At 34.5% G+C, this 23,797-nt stretch overlaps 1 protein-coding gene across 1 annotated transcript in view; it reads right to left on the bottom strand.

Moving 5' to 3' along the window:
• The window catches only part of plxna3 (plexin A3), a 354,762-nt gene that overhangs the window by 29,962 nt on the left and 301,003 nt on the right, over positions 1-23,797 (bottom strand). The window contains exons 17-24 of the mRNA XM_056464035.1: positions 22,483-22,576; positions 21,979-22,218; positions 19,564-19,707; positions 13,060-13,294; positions 10,991-11,133; positions 10,224-10,480; positions 7,988-8,054; positions 684-830 (exon numbers count right to left, since the gene is read on the bottom strand). Of these exons, the coding sequence (XP_056320010.1) occupies positions 684-830; positions 7,988-8,054; positions 10,224-10,480; positions 10,991-11,133; positions 13,060-13,294; positions 19,564-19,707; positions 21,979-22,218; positions 22,483-22,576 (1,327 nt within the window). The remainder of the gene's footprint in view (positions 1-683; positions 831-7,987; positions 8,055-10,223; positions 10,481-10,990; positions 11,134-13,059; positions 13,295-19,563; positions 19,708-21,978; positions 22,219-22,482; positions 22,577-23,797) is intronic.

Here is a 23,797-nt window from a genome sequence, read left to right as displayed (position 1 = left end):
AATCACCAAGCGATCCCCCTTCACTGTCTCGCGATCCCTCGAGGGAGTCTCCACTTTGGCAACCACTGATCTAGTTAACGTTAGCTTGTTGACAATAGCTTGTTGTATAGTGCACTGCAACTAACACGCAAAAGCCGCTTCCCATGCATTGTTTTATTTGTGATGACTTAGGATAGTGTTAACTTAAGATTAACAGCCACATTAGCATATTGTTTATCTGTTCATTTACTAAGTAATCACTGTGCTACGTCCGAACTGACCCCACTGTATTTTTTCTAATCAATGTCTATATTGTCCTTAAGTGTCTTAATTAAAGTGGACACTTCTGGACATATACAAGTACATTCTTCTGTACAATTTGACTGTATCATTTGTGTCCCTTTGAAATATTGCTCATGAGGATATTTTATATTTATTGTCCCCACCTATTGTTAAATGAAATTTGCGCCCATACCAAAATGTGCATCTACTTCATTAGGAAAATACAAGTAGTGTATTGGGAATGATATTCGATATTAAATATCTCAGAGCAGGAAAACTGAAAAAGGGATTTGTTCAAATGTATATGAAGTCAATATGGAGTCAAACACTTGTGCTGTTCTGGGGCTGCTGGGAGTCAGGAAGAGGGATTATGGGACACGTGAGAGAGAGAGAGAAAAAAGAGTCACCACAGGGACACTGACCAGCTGCTTGTAGTCGATTTGCTGTCGGATGAGCTTGTCTTCGCTCAGGGAGTATCTGGCCTCTCCTGTGATGGCGTCTATGGGGCCTTTCTCCATCTGCTGTTTTATAGCACAGTAGAGCATAAACAGAGGCTCACCCGCACACTCCTGCACAGAGAGAGAGAAACACAGATAGGTCATTTCTACACTTCTGATGCATCTCATTTTCTCCCTCAGGTCACTTATGATGTTAGTCAAGGTTTCTTGGAGCAACGCTTCCACCTTTACACTAACCTATAGAATTAAAACATTTCTACATATATGGGTGAAAGAAGAAAAGGGGTTTATAAACATCAAAACAACAGGCAGAAATGGTTTAAAAAGACACCCAGTAAAATTTCATACAGTGTTCCATGAGTTTATATACCATATATGAGTTTATATCTTGTCAGATCACAGGACCGGAGAGCAGAAATAAAATATTATTTAATTGTTATTTTAAACCTCTTTAAATCCACTATTCACCAAACCCACTTCTTAATACTAAATAAATTTAATTAAAATACCAAACTGTGTATGATCTTTTATTATTTAAAATAAATCTGAAAAAGTTTAATTTATATATATATATATATATATATATATATATATATATATATATATATATATATATATATATATATATATATACATACACAGTGCTTTACATGAATGAGAACACCCCATTTTGAAAATGAATATTTTTATCAATTTCTCAGTGAATATAGGTCATATATTTTGGTGCATTTGAACAAAATAGATTTATTAAACAGATATATTTATTAAAATAATATTGTAGTCAATGATTATCTTTAGAAATAGAAAGATAATACATTGAATTAATGCGAAATATTGGAAAAAAAAAAACTGAAAATTACAAACCACAACAAAAATATTAAATTCTATATAAATAATAATGAATTCTTTTCAAATGTTCAAATCAAAGTTTCCTTAAAAAAACTACTAATAGATCATGTGACACCAAAGAAATGTATAACAGTTTAAAATATAATCAAACAGAAAACTTATTTAATAATATTTACATTTTCTTTTCAGTTTTTACTGTAGTTTTAATCAAATATATACAGTTGAAGTCAGAATTATTAGCCCCCTTTTTATATATTTTTTAATCTTTTTTAAATATTTCCCAAATTATGCCTAATAGAGCAAGGAATTTTTACAGTATGTCTGATAATATTTTTTCTTCTGGAGAAAGTATTATTTGTTTTATTTTGGCTAAAATAAAAGCAGTTTTAAATTTTTTAAAAACCATTTTAAGGTCAATATTATTAGCCCCTTTAAGCTGTATATTTTTTCAATAGTCTACAGAACAAACCATCGTTATACAATAACATGCCTAATTACCCTAACCTGCTTAGTTTACCTAATTAACCCAGTTAAGCCTTTAAATGTCACTTTAAGCTGTAGAGAAGTGTCTTGAAAAATATCTAGTCAAATATTATTTACTGTCATCATAGCACAGATAAAATAAATCAGTTATTAGAAATGAGTTATTAAAACTATTATGTTTAGAAAAAAATCAGAAGTTGGGTAAAAAATAAACAGGGGGCTAATAATTCTGACTTCAACTGTACATCCTTGATGAGCAAAAAAGGACGCATTTTATAATTAAAAAAGAAAAAAGAAAGAAAACACTGCTTACATTTCTTGCGCATATAAACCTTTTGAACGTTTAAGTACAGCATCATAATGTCCAAAAGAGCAGGAAAATGTTGTTTTCCATTACAAGTCTCCTTTAAAACCTTTTACCTTTAAAGAACACACTAAAGAACTTCCTGTGCAAAATACCACAGAACATCAATTCAATAAAACCACAACGAGCTGTAATTTTCACACTCTCCGAAAACGCCTAATTGCAGCTTTAAATACAGAGGAAAGAGCAGTGAAAGAAAAAGACACATTCTGACCAAAAGGATGCGGGGAAAAAAAAGAAAAACATAATAAAAGCGTGCAGAAAATGAGAGACACGGCCGATCACGGCTCTTTTCAGATGGCATTTGTGAAGTGTAGAGAAGTCTCCAATTACCCACTTAAAAGCGTTTGATGACTAAACAGCGATACTGAGGGGAGGCTATTATTTAGTTCTTAGGCGAGATCAGCTTGACATTATTAATTACAGCATGACATCCTGAATCACGCTCTTCGAACGCAGGCGGAAAGGGTTACCCAGCATCCATTGCACACGTAAAAGCAAGTCATTCTAAACAAGCAGCCTCCGAACTCGATGTCAAATGCATTTAGGCTTAATATATACATCAAATCTGCTGCGTTTTGGAGGCTGTGATGGTTCTGGCTCTGTCTATTATTCATAATCTGGCCGTTAGACCTTGTTATGACACGACAGATGCGTGTCGGAGGAGCCGCGCCAGATTTCTTTGAACGTACGATTAACACAGTTTAACGTATGCAGTGTAAAGGCAGATAACACGAATTAAAAGCACAATAAGAAGACCTTAATATTGCTTTTCAGATGCTTATGTAAGCTTTGAAGGGCTAGTTTAAAGCCTAGATGAAGATTTGATCTTTGCAGAGATTTATTATTATTATTATTATTATTATTATTATTATTATTATTATTATTATTATTATTATTATTATTATTATTATTATTATTATTATTGCAAATCTGTATGAATTTATTTTGTGAAACTCTAAGGGAATAATTCAAGCAAAATAAAATAAAAAACTAAATTAAACAAACCAAAACAAATGTAAAACAAAACAAACTGAAAAAACCAAAACAAAACAAACCAAAACAAAACAAACTGAAACATCCGAAACAAATCGAAACAACAAATTGAAAGAAAAATCAAAATGAAACAACTTGTAAGAAAAAAAAATTATAAAATTGAAAAACAAAAGAAAACTAATCAAAACAAATCGAATTAAAACAAAACAAATTGAAACAAACCAAACCAAAACGTAACAAACCTAAACAAAACAAATTGATTCAAAACAAATCGAAACAAAATGAAACAAATCTAAACAAAACCAGTAGACTTACAAAAAAACAACTCAAAATTTGGTGTTGCCCAACCAGAAATTAAGGATGAAAATCACACTTCACTTGACTGAACTGTCAAGTTAAAAGGAAACTCTAAACGAAACAAAACAAAATTAAAAAAAACAAATCAGATCGTAACAAATAGAAACAAAACTAATTGAAACAAAACAAATTAAAACCATTCGAAACAAAACAAATCGGAACAAAACAAATCAATACAAAACAAAACAAATATAGACAAAACAAATTGAAACAACAAGACAAATCGATACAAAACAAACTGATACAAAACAAATTAAAACAAAACAAATCAAAACGAAATGAAACAAAACAAAACAAACTGATACAAAATAAATCGAAACAACAAAACTAATCGGAACAACAAATCGATACAAAACAAATTAAAACAAAACGAAACAAATCAAAACAAAGCGAATCGAAACAAAATGAAACAAATCAAAACAAAGCAAACTGATAAAAAACGAATTGAAATGAAACAAAGCAAATCAAACTTAAGCGTACTGAAACAAAGTAAAACAAAACAAAACAAAACAAAACAAGACAAAAGTAGACTTACAATATACCAACTCAAAATTTAAGGGTTGCCCAAGCAGAGATTAAGGATGAAAATCGTACTTACTGTAACTTGACTGTGGACTGACAAGTTAAAAGAAAAAAAAGTTTTAGATTTAAAAACAGTTGGCGGTTCATTCCACTGTGGCGACCCCTGATCAATAAAGGGACTAAGCCGAAGGAAAATAAATGAAATGGACAATAAATGGATTTGAATATCCAAATTGACTTTCAAATTTTATTATCAGCCAAGGAACAAATGCATCAGAACCAATCTTAGTATGCGCACCTACAAATTTTATTTGGTTACTTTGTAGATCTACTTAACTATAGAATATAATGTACATTTTTAGGATTCACTTTATGGTGATTGCTTTATTTAAATTAATTTCCTTGCAAGATCAAGCTATTTATACTATAGTTTTTGGTTTGATTTCATTGACAGCCCCAGGCCACAGTATGTTTTCATTATATGACTTAATCCCCATCCTAGTCTGTTAGCTGGCTTAAAGATATTTTACAGCCATTTTTCAGGTTTAGTAGCTGAGTAAATCCAGTTTAAGACCAGATAATTCTGGCTAAAAGTCTCCTTGCGCAAAATACATAAAAAAGACCCATAAAGTTTTAGAACAACATGAGAATAAGTTTCATTTTTAAAGGAAGTAATCATTCAAGGTGGACATTCATATATATATTATATTTATATTTTCAATATGATCCCCCAAAACTAGTTTTATGTACACTGACATAAATAGAAAACACACTATATATGAATGCTTTGGCTCTTGATATAGAAGCACACACCCAGGCAGAGCAATAGAGTCGTACTGAGAAGGCATTTGCTGGTAATTACTTCTAGAGGCCTGTATGGAGGCCAAAACACTTTAACATCTGCACTGATGGGACGTAAAGACACCGGGCGGCCAGCCAGAGCTTCGTTCCAGCCCTGAATGCACAAAGGGCCTGATGTTCCTGCCCTCAGCGCTAATAGCCATCTCTATCAGCTGTAGCCCGATTCGGACGGCATCTTGGTGACCTCTGGAGCACCTGACGGATGTGGGATTGAGCAAACTGTGGCATTCCTGAGGCGATATGTAGAGCGTGGGCTTCGGGGAGATTTATTAGTGGGCTTTGCGATGAGTCAGTCGGTCAAAAAACGTCAGCACGGAAAAATATTGTTATAAACAAGATAGTTGAGGTTCTTGCTCAATTAAAGCACATTATTGAAGAGTTCATGAACTGAGATATTGAAATTTGCTTGATCTTTCGACATCATTGCATTATAGAAACACTTCTTAAGGTTGAATGTGGTATTGCAGCTCAAACCATCACCAATCCACCTCCTCGTTTCACTCTTGGCATGCAGGTTCTTTGGGGCTTCTCCACACTGTAACTTTCCCAAATGTGGAAAAGACAGCGAAAGTGGACTCGATGCATGTTTCACACTGAATCTGAAACTTTCGTCTGTAATTTTCGCATTTAAAAAAAATAAAAAATTCGACCTCACGTTGTGTCAGCGGTATTTACATACTGCCTCCGAAAATTTCGTATGTCAAAAAAATATTTAACTGGATTCAAATTTTTACAATTATTTCGGCATCCAAAAAGGTGTATTGAGAGTTGTTTTGACAATTCAGGGCTGTCGTACAAGCAAAAGGCAAAATTCAAAATGGCGTTGGAGAAACTAATTTTGTCTCGCAACACAAAGTATAGAAAATAAAAACAATATAAACTCATCAAGAAGTAAACTTTAAATCGATCAGGATAATTCCACAGCTCTTTGATAAGGTAATCTAAGGATGGGAATGGACCCAATATTTCCACATTCTTTTTCTTTTGTTAAGCAGGGAGAAGATAACAACTTAACTACTCGAAGACTCCATTTTTTGTACATTTGTAATTCGTTTTGCGAATGATTTCACAATGAATTAATTAATCACATCGGACTCGCCATGCAAGTTTTGTGTGCATTATGAATTTTAAGTTTCCTTGATTTCTTGAGGAATTGAGAATCGAGAGTCCATTCCAAAATTCGAAACGACTCCTTTTTTTTCAATTAAAAAGAATGAATGATTACCAGTGTTGGGCAGTAGCGACGCTACAAGTAGTGACGCTACTAGCTTAACTACATTTCTCAGTAGTGTGACGGTAGCAGCGCTACTTTCTAAATCAAATAGCTTTTCAGTAACGAAGCAATTTTTTTGTCAAGTAAGGAAGTAATGTCCACACAAGCTACATTTACCGATCGCGAATCAATAAGTGATGGCACCGACATTCACGGAGCTGTGAGGCCGGTGTCTAGCTGATTCAAGTAAATCCATATGATGATGACAATGATGAGTTCTTCCTGTTTTACGGTAGTTGACAACAAACTTTTTGGTGCGTTACTGCCACTTCTCCATCTGGTTGTCAACCAACTAGGCGAACACAAGAAATTTCTGAAGCAGGATTTCACGTGACCATACCTCGAGAAGAATACTTTAGTAATTTATAGAAATAGTATAGCAATAGTATAGTTTATTACTAAAGTAAGTACTATAATGTTTTTGAAGTACTCAAATTAATTTATTGTATATATATATATATATATATATATATATATATATATATATATATATATATATATATATATATATATATATACTATAGTAAAGGCTAAAGTATACTGTGGTAATTACTATTAATTCATGGTAGTAATTCATTAATAAAGAGTTGTAAATATATATATATATATATATATATATATATATATATATATATATATATATATATATATATATATATATATATATATATATATATATATATATATATATATATATATATATATACACGTATACATGCATACATATAACACAAAGCTTATTCCTATATATTTCCCTTTACTATAAATTCCCATAGTATTTTAAATGTGTAACACCAGGTTTTTTTGGATTTTGTGTTTTAGCTGTTATACTATAATTTGTTTCTGTTTAATACAGCATATTACTTGCAGTAAATAATTGAACTGAAAAATTATGCCTCAGTGTTTCAGTTGTAGCTAAGCTACTTGCAAAGTAGCATTTAGCTTAGCTTGCTACTTTTCCCTGAGGGTAGCTTTTAGTGTAGTTAAGCTACATTTTAGCTAGAGCAGCTAATAGCTTAGCTCACTACATTTTTCAAGTAGCTTGCCCAACAATGATGATTACACTTTACTTTAAGTACGTTTTTTTTTTTTTGGTTCAAATAACCATAGCCATGATTCCCTTAACATTGCATACCTATTTTCTAGTAGCTATTTAGAATTTGTCCTGTTGAAATATGCAAATAATACACAATATAAATGTGTATTGCTGATTATTACTTTTCATTCTTTTAAGTTAATAGTGTTATAATTTATTAACTACATTTCTGTAATTAATGCACACATTTGATGCACACATGGTGTTTTTTGGCTTTAAAATGTAAAACTGTCAGTCAATCACACCAGTGGAGATTTACTTCAGACTCCGACACACATATTCAAACTGTGTTCTGATGGGTGGGGTCAAAGCAGGACCATAAACAGCCAATCACTCTTAAATAATGATGTTTTTGATGTAACTATTTTAATAACATCGTAAGTGGACCTAAGAAACAAGACAAATACAGCTGTTCGTGACCCCTTTCAAGAGTACTGAATGTTAACAGTAGTAAACAGATCACAAACCTTGAGAAAGCGGTGCAGGAGGAACGTGAACCAGTTGGTGAGCATCTTCTCTGCCACAGATTCAGTTCTGCAAAAACAAATATAAATGCAAATTATACTTCGCGGTTCTTAGGGTTTACTCAATGTACTATATGCTACATGGTTGCTAATTTGTTCTTGGTAACTTCAGCATGATGCTAACTAGTTACTGAGTATACTAGGTATACTAGGTGGTCACTACAGTGTTGCTAAGGAGATCAGGGAGGTTGCTAGGGTGTTGCTATGCATTTGGGTTGGGCGTCTACAGCAGGAGTTTCTGGGGTTGCTATGAAATTGTTAGGCTGTTGCTAAGGTGTTCTATGTTTATTTGTTAAAATATTGTGGGGTTTGTTTCTAGGGCATTGCTAGGAGGTTGTATAGGTTGTTGTTTTTAGTATGGTGCTATGCAGAGTATAAAGCGGTCCAAGGGTGTAAAAGTGTTGCTTTGATGATATTCTGCAGCATTGCTAGGTCATCATATGGTGGTTGCAAATGATGTATTGCTTGCTTTTAGAACGCTGCTCAAAATTGCTTGGAGTGGGTTGATAGAGTGTGGCCATATTATCCCTATGATGTTCTGGGTGTTACTCTGGCATTGCTATACAGTTGCTAATATGTTCTGGGCGCTGCTAGGAGATTGTTAGGTGGTTAAGGACTTAAACTGTATAAACATGACAAAAAGTCATGAAAAATCTTTTTATGTTACTATTTTATATGAGATAAATTAATAATAAATAATATTTTATGTTAATATTAATCAGTTAATCGAGTTTCAACTAAAGTTTTTTTAGTTTAACTTGAGTTTGACTGATGTAAGTTGAGATGACTATAAAGGTTTCTTTGATTCAACTCTAAATTTAGGCCACAAGATTTTTTTTGTGTGTATTAGGGGTTGTTAGGACATTACTGTTTGGTCACTAAGATGTTTTAGGAGGTTGTTTCTTTAAGAACATTGTTCAGACCCCCTAGTTTGTCGCAATTCCGGAAACCAACGCAAAATCAACAAAAAATCGTTTTTTTTTTTTTGCGATCCTACAAAATTCTTAACTAAAACACAAAATAATTGCAAAAAATGTAAATAATCTTATAAAACATCCAATTCCAAACCATATAATTAAATTATATTTATTTCTGTTTGCAGTTAATTGTTTTACATGACCTAAAGACGTAGCATATGCAGTGCATGTGATGTATTAAGAGTGTCTCTCTCTCACCTGTGCCCTCACAATTACATTACATTACATGGAATAGGGGGCAGAGTTTTCAGCTTGTGCAGTAAGCAGAAGCGGATAAAGCGTGAGGGGTTTACATGTGAAGTCAATGCAAAGATGGAATTAGACATCCTGTGGCGCGAATTGGGCATTTTGTGCATTTAACGCACTTCAGACTGCAAAAGAAAGTCAGAGCAAACATCTAACAAACGGAGCAGTTGAACAAACAAATGGAGATTGGTTCAAGGATGATGGTTGCTGGCTGGATGATGTGACAGAATTGAAGGACATTATTTTTGCTTTACATGTATGGCTGGTGTAAAGTCAAATCGATAAATTATTTCGTTTAACTCTTTCCCTGCAGTTAACGAGAGAAAACGCTTCCCTGCCATTGATGAGTTTTACAGCAATCCGTGTTTTAGGTGTATTACAGTAGGTGAAGACCTAATGCATGTCCTGAGTGAGGTACATGATGTCAGAGGGAGTTAAATCTGAGAGAGAAAGTAAGATCGTGAATAAAAATAAGAGTTATTCAACCTTCATTTAGCTTAATCTCTACCGTTTTAGACCTTGTAGGCTACCTAATATGGTAAATAAGATTTATATTTATATATATATATATATATTTATAAATATGTATGTATGTATGTATGTATGTATGTATATATTATATATATATATATATATATATATATATATATATATATATATATATATATATATATATATATGTATATGTATATGTATATATATATATATATATATATATATATATATATATATATAAATACAATTTATATTAATATATATTTTTAATCGGAAAATTGTCTTCAAATTTTTGGTAATTACCGCTACAAAATCTGTCATTTTTAATCGCAAAAAAATCACAAATAAATTTGTGAAAAACTAGGGGGTTCGAGTATTATGTAGTTGCGCAAGTGTTATTGGGGTTTGCTAGGCATATAAAATGTTGTAAGATGTTCTGGTTCCAAGCTCCATAATTGTACCGTCTAAGCAGTAGTTTAGGGTGGTTTCGGTTCTCCAGGTTCTTTTCGATCAGGTCAGCCAGAAGCTGTTTGAGAACCACAGTAGCATACTCCATTCGTCCCTGAAGCGCTGCCATGAGGAGGGAGGCCACATTGCCACGATCCCGCATGGAGAAGGACCTTTGCGCCTCCAGCGTGTGGATGAAGGTTAGCAGGAACATCTTGTTGTGCAGCAGCTGACTGAACAAGCGCAGGGCCTTCTCCACATTAGCTGGAGACTGAAAAGAGCATTTGATTGAACGTCAGAAAAAGCAAGAGAACAAAACATAAATGGAAAAAAATAGGCAGGAAAGAGATGAGAGAAACGAACGCAACAACAATTGTTGCCTGAATGCATACTTGAATAAAAAAAAAAAAAAAGCTCCGCTGCGGTGAGATTTAATTGTTCTTTCCTGACTATTTTCAAAACATTTTTTGGTAAGGCACGTCTCTAGACGGCTATTCCACCAGGGCCTTGCAGGGCTGCTGATTTCATTCTGCCGGAGGTTTTAATTAAAAAGCGTGCTGAAAGAGGGGCGTTCGCTCTGAAGCTCACTACTGAGACAGCAGTACCGTAGCTTCAGAGCTTAGGGATCTTTTTAAAGCACATCTAGGTTTTTTTTTTTTGCTTTCCTTTTTTGGCAGAAGGATTAAAAGAAAACGGTCTATGAGTTGATGGCAACCTACTTATTGGCACTTGCGAGTGACAGATGCCACCTGGGGACAGACAGTTTTAAAAGTTCCCTTACGTCCAGCTCCTTCAAAACCGGGTGCTCCTCGATGCCAGGGAACATCACTCTCATGGTGTAGGTACGATACTCCAGGAAAGGGATTTTCACACCGTCCATGTCATTCGTCAGCTCTTGGATGTCTGTCTGCAGCTCAGCGAATGCTTAGAGGAATAAAGAACAAAAGCAAGCGCTCGTCAGACTGGAGAACACCTCACACGCTTTGACAGACTGATACTAGAGGATATTTGATCTAATTTCGAGATTCACAGGACACATTGAAACACGGTTATTATGTTTCTTCTGAGATTTATGGACTTTATGACTAATATATTATAAAGTTGCAATAAGCTTAACAAGATTTAAATGTAATTGTTTTATTTGTAATGTAGTTGGTTGCTTTGCTGATACCGATTAGACACCCGTTTACTGTCTAATTGAGCAGTTTTACATCCATCACAGAATCAGAGATTGAATTCAGTTGTACAGAACTGATTAAATAATTAATATTAAAGCAATTGTTCCCTGTAAAAGGGCTTTAATGGCTGCTCAAGAGTACTATGGTTGACAGCACTATGAAATAAACATCTATTTATAATCTTTATTGTATTTAAAGCATACTACAATAGCTGACAAAAGTCTTGTCGCCTATCCAAGTTTTAGGAACAGCAAATAATAACTTGACTTCTAGTTGATCATTTGGTATCAGAAGTGACTTCTATGAAAGGCAAAGAATTAATATTGTGTATGACTCCCATGATCTTGGATGACTGCATCCATGCATCTCTGCAATGACTCAAATAACTTAATACAATGTGGAAGTATTCTTGCAGATTCTTTGAATTCATCATCAATGCCTCTTCCTTCATCTTATCCCAGACATGCTCAATAATGTTCATGTCTGGTGACTGGGCTGGCCAATCCTGGAGCACCTTGATCTTCTTTGCTTTCAGGAACTTTGAAGTGGAGGCTGAAGTATGAGGAGCGCTATCCTGCTGAAGAATTTACCCTCTCCTGTGGTTTGTAATGTAATGGGCAGCATAAAAGTCTTGATACCTCAGGCTAATGATGTTGCAGATCTCTCGCATGCCCCTATTCTGAATGTAACCCCAAACCATGATTTTTTTCTTCATCAAACTTGACTGATTTCTATGAGAATCCTGGGTCCACGCAGGTCCCAATAGGTCTTCCGCAGTATTTGTGATGATTGGGATGTACCTTCTGTCACTTTTCCAAATGATCAACTAGAAGTCAAGGTATGATTTGTTGCTCTTACAACTGGGATCGATGACAAGACTTTTATCAGGTAGTGTATATTATATTTATGTCTCTGTGTGTGTACTTCAAAATACTTCAAAATTACACACTGTCACTTGTGTTTAGGAAACATTTCTTATTATATTTATCAATGTTAAAAACAGTAGTGCTGCCTACATTTTTGTGAAAACCACAACACATTTCTTTTCAGGAGTCTTGGAGTATGGATAGAAAGTTCAGAAGATTATCAGTAAGTGCAATGTTTTGTACCATTAAAACACAACTCGGCATCTGATGAATTTAATGTATTCCATGTGCTGTACATATGCAACCTCTTATATAATTTTAAAACTACCGCTACTATTTCTGCAATAGTATACCCACAGACAAATGACACAGAAATGACAAACATCACATAAACAGAAAAGTTGCATTCATTCCAGTATCTCGGAGCATTCTTTTAACAAACGCATAAATAACACCACACCATGTTCTGCCTGAGCTACAGATCCTTTTAGAGCCGTGAATAAAACCGGTATCAAAGGATGAGGACATTATGACGTCATGACCCAGTTCAATCCCTCGACAAAGACTGCATCAAACTCTGCAAGAATCCAGGCTACTGCAGTTTGGGAGAGCACATCTGACTCACTCCCATTCTCAAAACAACCCACGGGAGATGATAAAACAACGCATCGCAGCTCCATTTGATTTATCCTACGGGTTAAAACCATTAGTAGCTAATTAAAGCGCACCACACACCTGTCAGAAAAAGCCTGGCATGGGCCATATGCAGCACAGATGCTGAACTACCCCCTCCCCAAAAAACCTACCTTCCTTGCACTCCAGCGCAACCCGGGACTCCAGGTTGTCCATCTGCAGCTGCAGGCGTTTGAGTGTGCGGTCGGCGTCCCGCGTTTTGCGCTTGTAAGCGATGAGCACAGCGATGATGGCAATGAGGAGGACCCCTCCACCTGCTCCAATCCCGATGATGGCAGGCAACGTGAGAGTGCTGTCCGAATAAATGTGAAGCATTCCAGGGGAATATTCCAGGCCGCCAACAAGAATCTACGAGGACAGATAAACAAACTATTAGAAGTCAAAGAATAGGGCAGGACTCAATGATTTTTCATCACTTTTGACCCTTGTGACAGAAACACTTTACTTTGATGATGCATTTTAGGGTTTATGTTTACTGTAAAAGAGCAATTCCATGCAAATAGCAAACCTGCCATGAAAAAAATAAAGTCTTCACCAACATAGCAAAACCCTTTCTTGTTGTTTGTGCGGGCTTGTATTTTACAGTACTGTAAAAATAATCTAAATGTTTAGGTAAACAAGTGTGTGTGTAAAATACATACACACTTATATACAAGTCTTGTCGTATATCCAACTTTTAGGAACAACAAATAATAACTTGACTTCTAGTTGATCATTTGGAATTAGAAGTGGCTTATATGAAAGGCAAAGACATCTATATTACTCTTATTTTACCATAATAAAATATGATTATGCCTTGATTTTTAATTATTTAATTTGAACAGTAAGGTCTGACTTTGCTTAGACAAAAGTCTTGTAACTATAGGTTACAAAAATTATGTACAGTATAATATATAAAGTCATGGTGCAGTGGGAAAAGTATTAATATTGTGTGGTTGACTCCCATGAGCTTGGAGGACTGCGTCTATACATCTGTGCAATGACTCAAATAACTTATTATTAAAGTCATCTGGAACTGCAAAGAAAGCGTTCTTGCAGGACTCCCAGAGTCCATCAAGATTCTTTGAATTCATCTTCAATGCCTTCTTCATCTTACTCCGGACACGCTCAATAATGTTCATTCTGGTGACTGGGCTGGCCATTCCTGCTGAGCATCCGTAACAAAGCTTTTTCTTCATGAATGTAGAAATATAAACTAAAATTCTAATTTTTTGTTCTATAGAGAGACCACTCTATCACAAAAAATATGGTATGTTGATGTATCCCTTCTAGACTTAACCTTCAAAATGCTGGTAGCCACTGATTGGAATTATATAAATCACAATTTCAGTTAAAAACGTCTGCAAAATGAAAACAATTCTATGTTGCTGGATTATGAGAAAATCAACAGGCAATTAAATATGTTGGCTAAACTCTGCCTTTAAGGGGACCCATTATGCAAAAATCACTTTTATAAGTGGTTTAAACAGTTGCGTGGCAACAGTGTGTGAATATAGTCAGCTTCAAATGGTAACATTTTGTTAATTTTATTTTTTATAATCCACACTTCATAAAAACAGTCTGCAGAAACACTCTGATTGACATCTTCCCTTTGCACATATCATCAGAGCGGGAAAGCCCCGGCCATTAGAGTTTATCTTTATAGCTCTGCCCTCTTTTGAAAAGAGCCCAATCTCATTTGAATTTAAGGCAACAGTTACCAAAATGGCACAATTAGCATCAAAACCTAAAAGTGGCAGTTTCAAAAATATATAAAAAAAAAATTGTTGCTCAATAAAGTTCATATAGGTGACTGGGCTGTCCAATCCTGGAGAACATCCGTAACAAAGCTTTTTCCTCATAAATGCAAAAATATTAAATAAAATACAAATACTGTATATGCCTTCTAAACTTTACCTTCAAAATGCTGGTAGCCACTGATTTAAATTCTATAAATCACAATTTCTGTTAAAAATGGGCCAAAAAAACAAACTTGATTGAGGGCTGTGGGCCAAAGTTGAATATTCCAAACCGTATTACACTAAATTTGCTATGAGTAATTTCCTAATTTATTTGCTAATATTTAAAAATAACTAGAAAATGTTGCTTTAAAACATACCAATTATTGATGCGGTTTTATTTTTTACATTTTATAATAAAATTATAGAAAAACATAAACAATTCCATTTATAACACAATAGAGTTAAATTCTGAATACACTAGTCCAGCTGCTCCTGCCTTTGATTTGCTCCCCGATGTCTTGTTCATTGTCCTCAATCTGTCAACTGACTATTTCCATATTAAAAGTCTGATTCATTCACAACATTTATTGAAACATAACATTCAATTAAACAAAGAAACTAAAGGGTACATTAAATTTCAAGTGATGATCTCTGTCAAAGGCATTCGCCCCAACCAACTCCCCATTGTTCGCCCTCTCTTTTCATATAGCATGGTGGACCAAACTAAAGGTAACTCTGACATACACACTCAGGGACATCAGAGACTTATTTTACACTTGTAGAAAAGGGATAATAGGTCCCCTTTAAGACAGAACTAATAAATGTTTATGATGATACTCCCGTTTAAGAACTCAATTTGATATTTGTTCATTGCTGACACTGCTTTCTCAAAGCGTACAGTCGAGCCGGGCGATGAGTTGATCACAGACCCTTCAAATCTAATGACCCGCTGGCTTTAGAGGGCCATAATGAGGGCTTTTGATTGGCTGAGGGCACTCACACTGTTTCTTCTTGAATGAAATCAGCTAGCAATTAGAATTAGCGCAGAATTACGCACTTGTTTGACACGCTCACGTTGCGTTCCTCCAACCGGTGGAGAGTGAACAATCGGCTCTCCGTCAGACAGCGCGACCACTAATCCACTTCAAATGACTTCAGAAAGTCACTTTGGCACAGGTGTGAAGGCAATTAGGCAGAAATCAGCAGGTAATAGAGGTCTGGTTTGAGACGGGGTCCGACCGAGGCGTGGTACCAGGAACTCAGGCATGCGCTATTCACGGACCAATTAAACGCGGCATCCAGCCGTCTGTCCTAACGAGTTTCACCTTTCCGCGGCTGCTTGAGTCCTGCGTGGCTGCATGAATTATTGAGACTCGGTGATAGAGGGGAACAAAGTGAATCCTGGAGCGCTGTCGATATGTGTCAGGTCATTAGCTGAGTGAACTCTCAATCCCACCATTTCTCTCTCACTCTCCATCTCCTTCATTCTTTATTTCCTTTTCTTATGAGTGTTTCTACACACAAACTAGAGCTCGACTGAATAATCTGCTCTTTGATGCACGAAATCATTGTTTTTCGCAGAGCTTGTGTTGATCGATCAAAACGGGAAGGTGCTGGATTAAATAAGGGACTTTAACGAGCAAATTTACCAAGGTATCCAAGGTATGGATTAGGGTTTCGCTCATTCGCGCCACATAATTAGTCCTGGATTTTATTAGCATTGATTTGCCGTGACGCCATTGATCAGTTCTCCAAGTAATTAGTCAGATGGAGTTTGCATTGAGGTAATGGTATTGGCAAAACGTTAAGCAATTTAATAATTCAAAAGCAGATTCTCTGAAGACGTTCTGAGGGATTCTCCCGAGCAAAGGTCACGTCATGATATGATGTGCACTCTAATGCACTCTAATGTAGATTTGAACTCCAAATCAGTAAATCGTAATTAAATAAATTGATTCAGAAGTGATTTTTGATCTGCTACATAAGATGTATGAGTTGATAAACAAATATATGACTTTTTAAACAGTTGTTACTTGTTTACATGTAAAGATAACATTTTAGTTTAAGTAACAATTCACACTATTAACTAATGGCTATTATTAAGATGACTATTATGATTTATTAGTAGTCACAACGCATGATATTGTTCTAGATTCCTAATAATACCCAATAGTTCTGGACTAGAACCTTAATAACTTCTAATTGCACCTTAAAATAAAGTGTGACTAATTTAAGTATTTAGATAACAAAAACAAACATCTATCGCATTTTTTGGCAGCATCCGTGTTATAAATATTTTCATTTACAATCAATACGATATTATCGCTTCATGTTTTATAATAAAGTGCAAATATTTGCCACTAATTGTACATTCTTACTTTGTACATGTCACCAGAGAAGGAAAGCCCAGTCCATTAGTGACGATCACTCCCTTAATCGTATAGACAGCCCTGAGTGAGAAGCAGCTGTCTGCTATTAGAGTTTTGAATCTGTCGTTATGCTGATGCACAGGCGTTTGTAGCTCCACCTTCTTTTGTAAATACTAATTATACCCATAGTACCCAACTACTACCTTGATAACTATTAACTGCACCTTAAAATGAAGTGTGATATAAGTATTTAGATAACAAAAACAATCATCTATCACACTTTTTGGCAGCATCCATATTATAAATCATTTACAGTCAATACGATATTATCGCTTCATGTTTTACAATGAAGTGCAAATATTTGATATTATTTCTAGTAATAATATACAGCATCTAACTACACTTACTATAAAAAAATACAGATAAAGTAAATAGAATGTTGTTATATGTACTTAGTATAAATAACATCTAATTATAAATCTCTTTTACGGTAGTGAATATATCAACATATATAATGTTTAAATATTTGGACTTGTGATTGAAAGGTTGCAGGTTCACATCCAGGTACGAGACTCATTTTTTATAGTTATGGTTTAATGTGAATTTGTCTTTATTCGGTTGTGGTACTGGTGTCTATTGTTATTGCATATCAGTTAAAGACTTGGACCCGTTATCAAATGGTTGCAGTTCGTCATCAGTTTTTATAGTGGTTTAATGTAAATTTGTATTTATTTGATTGTGGTATTGGTGTCTATTGTTATGGCTTAGTGTAAATTTGTCTTTTTATTTGCTTTAGGTATTGTTTCATTTTTATGTAATTTAGTTTTTTTTTTGTATTGATATTAGTTTTGATGATAATTCAATGTAAGTTTGTCATTTTATTTGTTGGACGCCGAGAAGAATAGAATACGCTGGTAGTGGCTAATGGGGATCTAAATAAGTGAATATATCGACTTATTAAAGAGGCAGCCATGATGACCTAATATTTAAGGATTTGGTCTTGTGATCGAAAGGTTGCAGGTTTGCATCCCGGCACAGGAGTCATCTTTTACATTTTTTTTTTAGTTCTATATCAATTTTTATAGCGGTTTAATGTGAATTTGTCTTTATTTGGTTGTGGTATTGGTGTCTATTGATATGATTTAGTGCAAAATTTGTCTTTTTATTTGGATTTGGTATTGTTTTTATTGTATACTTTTAAAATAAATGAGTTTTTTTTGGTATTGGTATTGGTTTTGAAGACAATTTAATGTAAATTTGCTGTTTTACTTGTTGGACACCAGGAAGACTAGCTACTACATTAGTTATAGCTAGTGGGGATCTAAATAAGTGAATATATTGACTTACTAAAGGGGCAGCCATGACCTGATATTTAAGGATTTGGAGTTAATTGAAAGGTTGCAGGTTTGCGTCATGGCACGCAAGTCATTTTTTGTAGTTCTATATAAACTTTTATAGTCATTTCATGTAAATTTGTCTTCACTTGGTTGTGGTGTCTATTGTTATGGTTTAGTGTAAATTTGTCTTTCTGTTTGGTTTTGGTATTGTTTCATTTCAATGTAATTCAGGTTTCTTTTTTGGTATTGGTATTAGTTTTGATGACAATTTAATGTAAATTTGTCATTTTATTTGTTGACACCAGGAAGAGTAGCTACTATGTTGATAGTGGCTAATGGGGATCAAAATAAACAATATTCTTAAGAATAAAATAGTCTTTGTTCTTTAAAAGAGTGTACTTGCATTATTATGCTATTAAATTGTCATACTGGCATTATATAATGAGTGGCATTTAATGACAATAATATTGTTTATCGTAATACACTATATCATACAACAAAAATCCGATATAGTGAACGCCCTAAATATATATTATATGATTTGAGGTGTTACTCATGTCAGTACAATAAGCTACATGCTAAAGGTTAATACTTCTGTACAGGGGTTTGTTCAAATGACTAACAGCAAGTATGAGCAATAATAATAGGGATGCTTTTTTTGAGCGTTAACCACAAATAAAGGGCTTTATTATTAAAGCAAGGCTGAACGTGCCTCAAACGCTCCATCAAAGCATATGTCAGGGTTCCTTGAAGGTTATGAAGGACTCCTGTCTGCTGTTTGTAATAATTGTTTGAGCTGCCGGGCGAGCAGATAGCAAGATTATGTGGGAAATTGCTTGTATCAGCTCTCCCTATAATCCTAATAAGCACTTAATGTACGGCAAGCCACTTCCAGTTGACCTTTATGTTTTCCGTTTTAGCATTAAGCTAAAAAATGGCCACGCGGCAGTGGCTTATTACAAGATTGATTAAATAAGACACACAATGCACCTTAGTCTATGCAAAGCAAACATTCAGCATTTTCGCAATCTTATGGCCATCCATTCATTTTTCTGCCACGTTTATTGGTTGATATTCAATAAACGGGAGTCGTAAATCCTCAGCCGGTGCATTGGGAGGTGAGTGTGTTTTTTGTGCCAGCTGGTTATTGATTAGCCGTTTGTAATGCATGATGGGAAAACGATGCTCACCATCACTCGCTGTTCTCCAGTCAGATCTGGCGAATCGCAGAGCAGCTGAGATTCAGAGACTGTTAGCAGGCAGGGCGTTTCTCCGATCGTCACGCTGTAATTCAGACGGATGTTTCCAGGCGCAGGAGGAATCAGGTTCTTGCCCTGTTGAAGAAATAAAGGTACCAAAAATTGAAGTTACGAAAGTGTATGGTATAATTTCTTGCATGATTTTGGATTGATGTGCATAATTTGAATTTCATAAAATAGACAAATCAAACAATTATTAAGATTGCTTTTATATCAGGGTTTTTGCAGGTTTAATCAAGTCAAATTTAAGACCCTTTTAAGACCATTATGAATGAAATTTTAGACTTAAACAGGGCTAAACACTAATGATTACTTCTAATGGCCCAGTCAGTTGCCACAAAAACAAAAACCTAATGTAATTATTTCTTAGCGACATATTTTAATGTGTCAAAACAAGAAAGCTCTAGTTGTACACACTTTTTTCAACATAACATTTCTTCTTTTTTTAATGACACGTTTATTATTGCTAAAAGTGTATTTATTATGGAGGCTTTTGGTCCATATTGATTGAGTATAATGTATCATGTAAAGTGATATGTTGCTCTGTTGTTATCATGAGGTATTGTGTAATTGTTTTCTTTAATTTAATTTAGAGAAATTGCTGTACAAATGTTGAACAGCTATTGTAAATTGTATCTCTTTGCAATAAAAAACTTAAATATAAAAAAAAAAATGTTTTCTTGAGATGGATTGTTGGTGATTGGATGGATGTCAGCCCAATTGGAAATTGTCCTTTACTTGGACAGAGAAAAATTAAGACCTGTTTAAAATTATTTAAGACGTACAAAACAATACTTTAGTGAATTTTTAAGGCCTAAATTTTGAATTAAGACAATTTTTGAAATTTAAGAGACCGCGGGGAGTTTTTGCACTATGAATTTAAACACATTTAATGCAAATTAAACACCAATTGTCCATTGTATTATCAAGTTTTTTTTTTTATTACATTTTGTAAGTTTGCAAAGTCTAAGTGTATATATATATATATATATATATATATATATATATATATATATATATATATATATATATATATATATATATACACATACATGCATACTGTACATACAGTATGCTGTATACTGTATACAGTATACTGTACATACCCCCTGAATTATTAGCCCCAATGTTTATTTTTTTCCCCAATATCTGTTTAACGCAGAGATTTTTAAACATAATAGTTTCAATAACTTATTTAATAACTAAATAATATTTTACTGCATATTTTTTAAGACACTTCTATACAGCTTAGAGTAGGGGTCACCAATCTCGGTCCTGGAGGGCCGGTGTCCCTGCAGGATTTAGCTCCAACTTGCCTCAACACACCTGCCTGGATGTTTCAAGTATACCTAGTAAGACCTTGATTAGCTTGTTCAGGTGTGTTTGATAAGGGTTGGAGCTACAATCTGCAAGACACCGGCCCTCCAGGAACAAGTTTGGTGACCCCTGGCTTAGAGTGACATTTAAATTTAGCCCCTTTAGACTATATTTTTTTTCGATAGTCTACAAACCATTGTTATACAATAACTTGCCTATTTACCCCAACCTGCCTAGTAAACCTAATTAACCTTCTGTAGTTAAGCCTTTAAATGTCACTTTAAGCTGTATAGAAGTGTCTTGAAAAATATCTAGTAAAATGTTATTTACTGACAGGGGGGCTAATAACTTCAACTGTGTGTGTGTGTGTGTATATATATATATATATATATATATATATATATATATATATATATATATATATATATATATATATATATAATACCAATAGTGTATAAAACATGTAAACAACTGAAACAACAACAAAAATGATAATGATTATAATAATAACAATAAACTTATTTTATTAAACAATAAAATTTGTGTTTAAATAGCATTATTTATAAAATAGAATATTTTATAATATTCCATTAGAGTTCATAAGAGAAATGTATATAGGTTTGCAACAACAACAACAACAACATAATAATAACAATAATAATGATAATAATAAAATTATTGTATTAGGACAAGGTGTATTATATGTTTGTGTAGCATTAGTAAAAAAAGAACTAAATAATAGGAAATAACAACAATAACAACAATTAATAATAATAATAATCATTAAAAGGTTTAAAAACAATATAATTTTTCTTTGTTTTATGCAAAAATAGAGAGGCATGTAGTATTATATGGGTTTACTTTCCATTATTCATTTATTCCTTGGAAGATACCAAGTTATTATTTTTTTTTCTCTACATTTTTTTGTGATTTTAGAAAGAGAAAGAATTAGCTCAATAAATTCATCCAAATGCAAAATGGGTAAAATGTCAATTAAAAATGATGATGAGATAATGCCAAAACTCTTGCCTTCAAGATAATGGGTGATCCTGGTTTGACCTCCAGAATCCCAGCATTCCCAAGAGGTTCAAAGGTCGGGTTGGGATAGTAAGTGAACGGAGTCCCGTTGAGGATAAGGAGGGCAGAGACGTGGTCCAGGATGAAGCCGAACTCATCCGGGTGAACGCCGCTCTCTGGAGCCTCACGTTTGGTGTAGATGATGCCCGGAGCCAAGCACGTCATCACCGAATCATTGACCAGACTACAGACCTGCAGAGGAACATCCACATCAGATGTAAAGAGATAGACATTCATCGTCTAATCAGATGGACCATTTAATGCAAGCAAATTGACCAATTGAAATTAGTGTTGTCACGATACTTGGGGGTCGAGAGCTGGGCCCCTTAATAGTAGCTCTGGGGGTCATAAAAAGTGCATAGGCCCTTAAAATCGTCCTAACTGGTGCCCCTGTTAGTGCATCATCATGTGGAAGCAGCATGAGTGATGTAAACAACAGGCTGGTCAGAAACTCACGTTTGTGGTCTCCACTCCTCCATATTTGGCTCTGACTTTGGGCTCCTGAATGGTGAGCAGGTTGGTTCCTGTGACTGTGAGGCTTGTGCTGCCGCTGTCAGAACAAACAAACAACATCTCAGTTACACGGCAGACCTCAAACTGTGCATGCGTGACTGCGGCTTTGCTCAAAGTCAGAATTTAGGCTCTAGTAAAGAAGAAGTGGGAACATTATGTCTTCCTTAATGCCTTCTATGATCTACGTTTTACGCAAAATTGCTAATATTACTAATTGGAACTAAAAAATAAGCTCTGAAGCCTACAAATATTCAATATAAATACATTTTAAAATAGAAAAATTGATTAAAAAAAAAAAAGATACTTGCATACAGGGCTTGACATTAACTTTTTTGATTACCACCACTGTGGCTAGTAGTTTTCCAACATTACTGGCCACTCGCCATTTTCACTAGCCACAATTTTATTGTTGGGAAAATATATTTTATACACATAAATATGACTAAAATTACTCGATTTAGATTTTGTGTTATCTCCACATGCCTCCTTATTCGTTTCACTTTTTTTGTGCGTCGTGTATGAGCTTGCTCAATCATGAGCAAATGGGTCATGGTTTCATAGTATTACAATCAGTTTTTATTTCACATCATTATCAGAGCTCAAAATGAAGGATTTACTAAATCTATCTCAGACCACACCAAACATAAACAATTCATTATTTCCTAGCCAAAAATTTTAAATATGTCAAAAGAAGCAAAATATAGCTGTATACTATACTTTTTATTTAACAAAACATATGCACAGTAAACTGTCCTGGCTAAAGGTCCCAGATCACCAGTTAACTATGCATAAATGGGGAGTTAATCTCCCATTAAAGCAATTTTATTGTAAAAAAATTATAATTAAACCATATTAACGCAAAAGAAAGCAGGTAAAAACATACCGTGTGATAATGAAAGGATGATCACACACACATGGTTAACGTTAGACCCATAAATAATCTGTTCAAAGAATGGTTAAAGCGAAAGCAACTGGTGCTGCTTACAATAAGTCAAATCTGGAACTCTTGAAAGCAGCAAGACTGTGGGTGCATGTTCCTCATTTTTTGTCTAGTCTATTTGAAAGAGAACCGATCACATCAGTTGCGTTTCTAGGCACAGTTGCTTCACGCAAGGAAATGGGAGCGCGCACGTGTTATAAACAGTCGCGCGCATCACCTCAGCTGTTTGCACGAGTGATTATCCTCTCATTTGGTATTCAGCTACTTTCCATTGCTCGCGTGAACGTCTTTGCATGCATATTGGACCATCCTTATTGT

Source organism: Danio aesculapii, chromosome 8 (assembly GCF_903798145.1).
Source record: "Danio aesculapii chromosome 8, fDanAes4.1, whole genome shotgun sequence".
In the NCBI taxonomy this organism is placed as follows: domain Eukaryota; kingdom Metazoa; phylum Chordata; class Actinopteri; order Cypriniformes; family Danionidae; genus Danio; species Danio aesculapii.
This window is presented reverse-complemented; position numbering and strand designations above follow the sequence as displayed.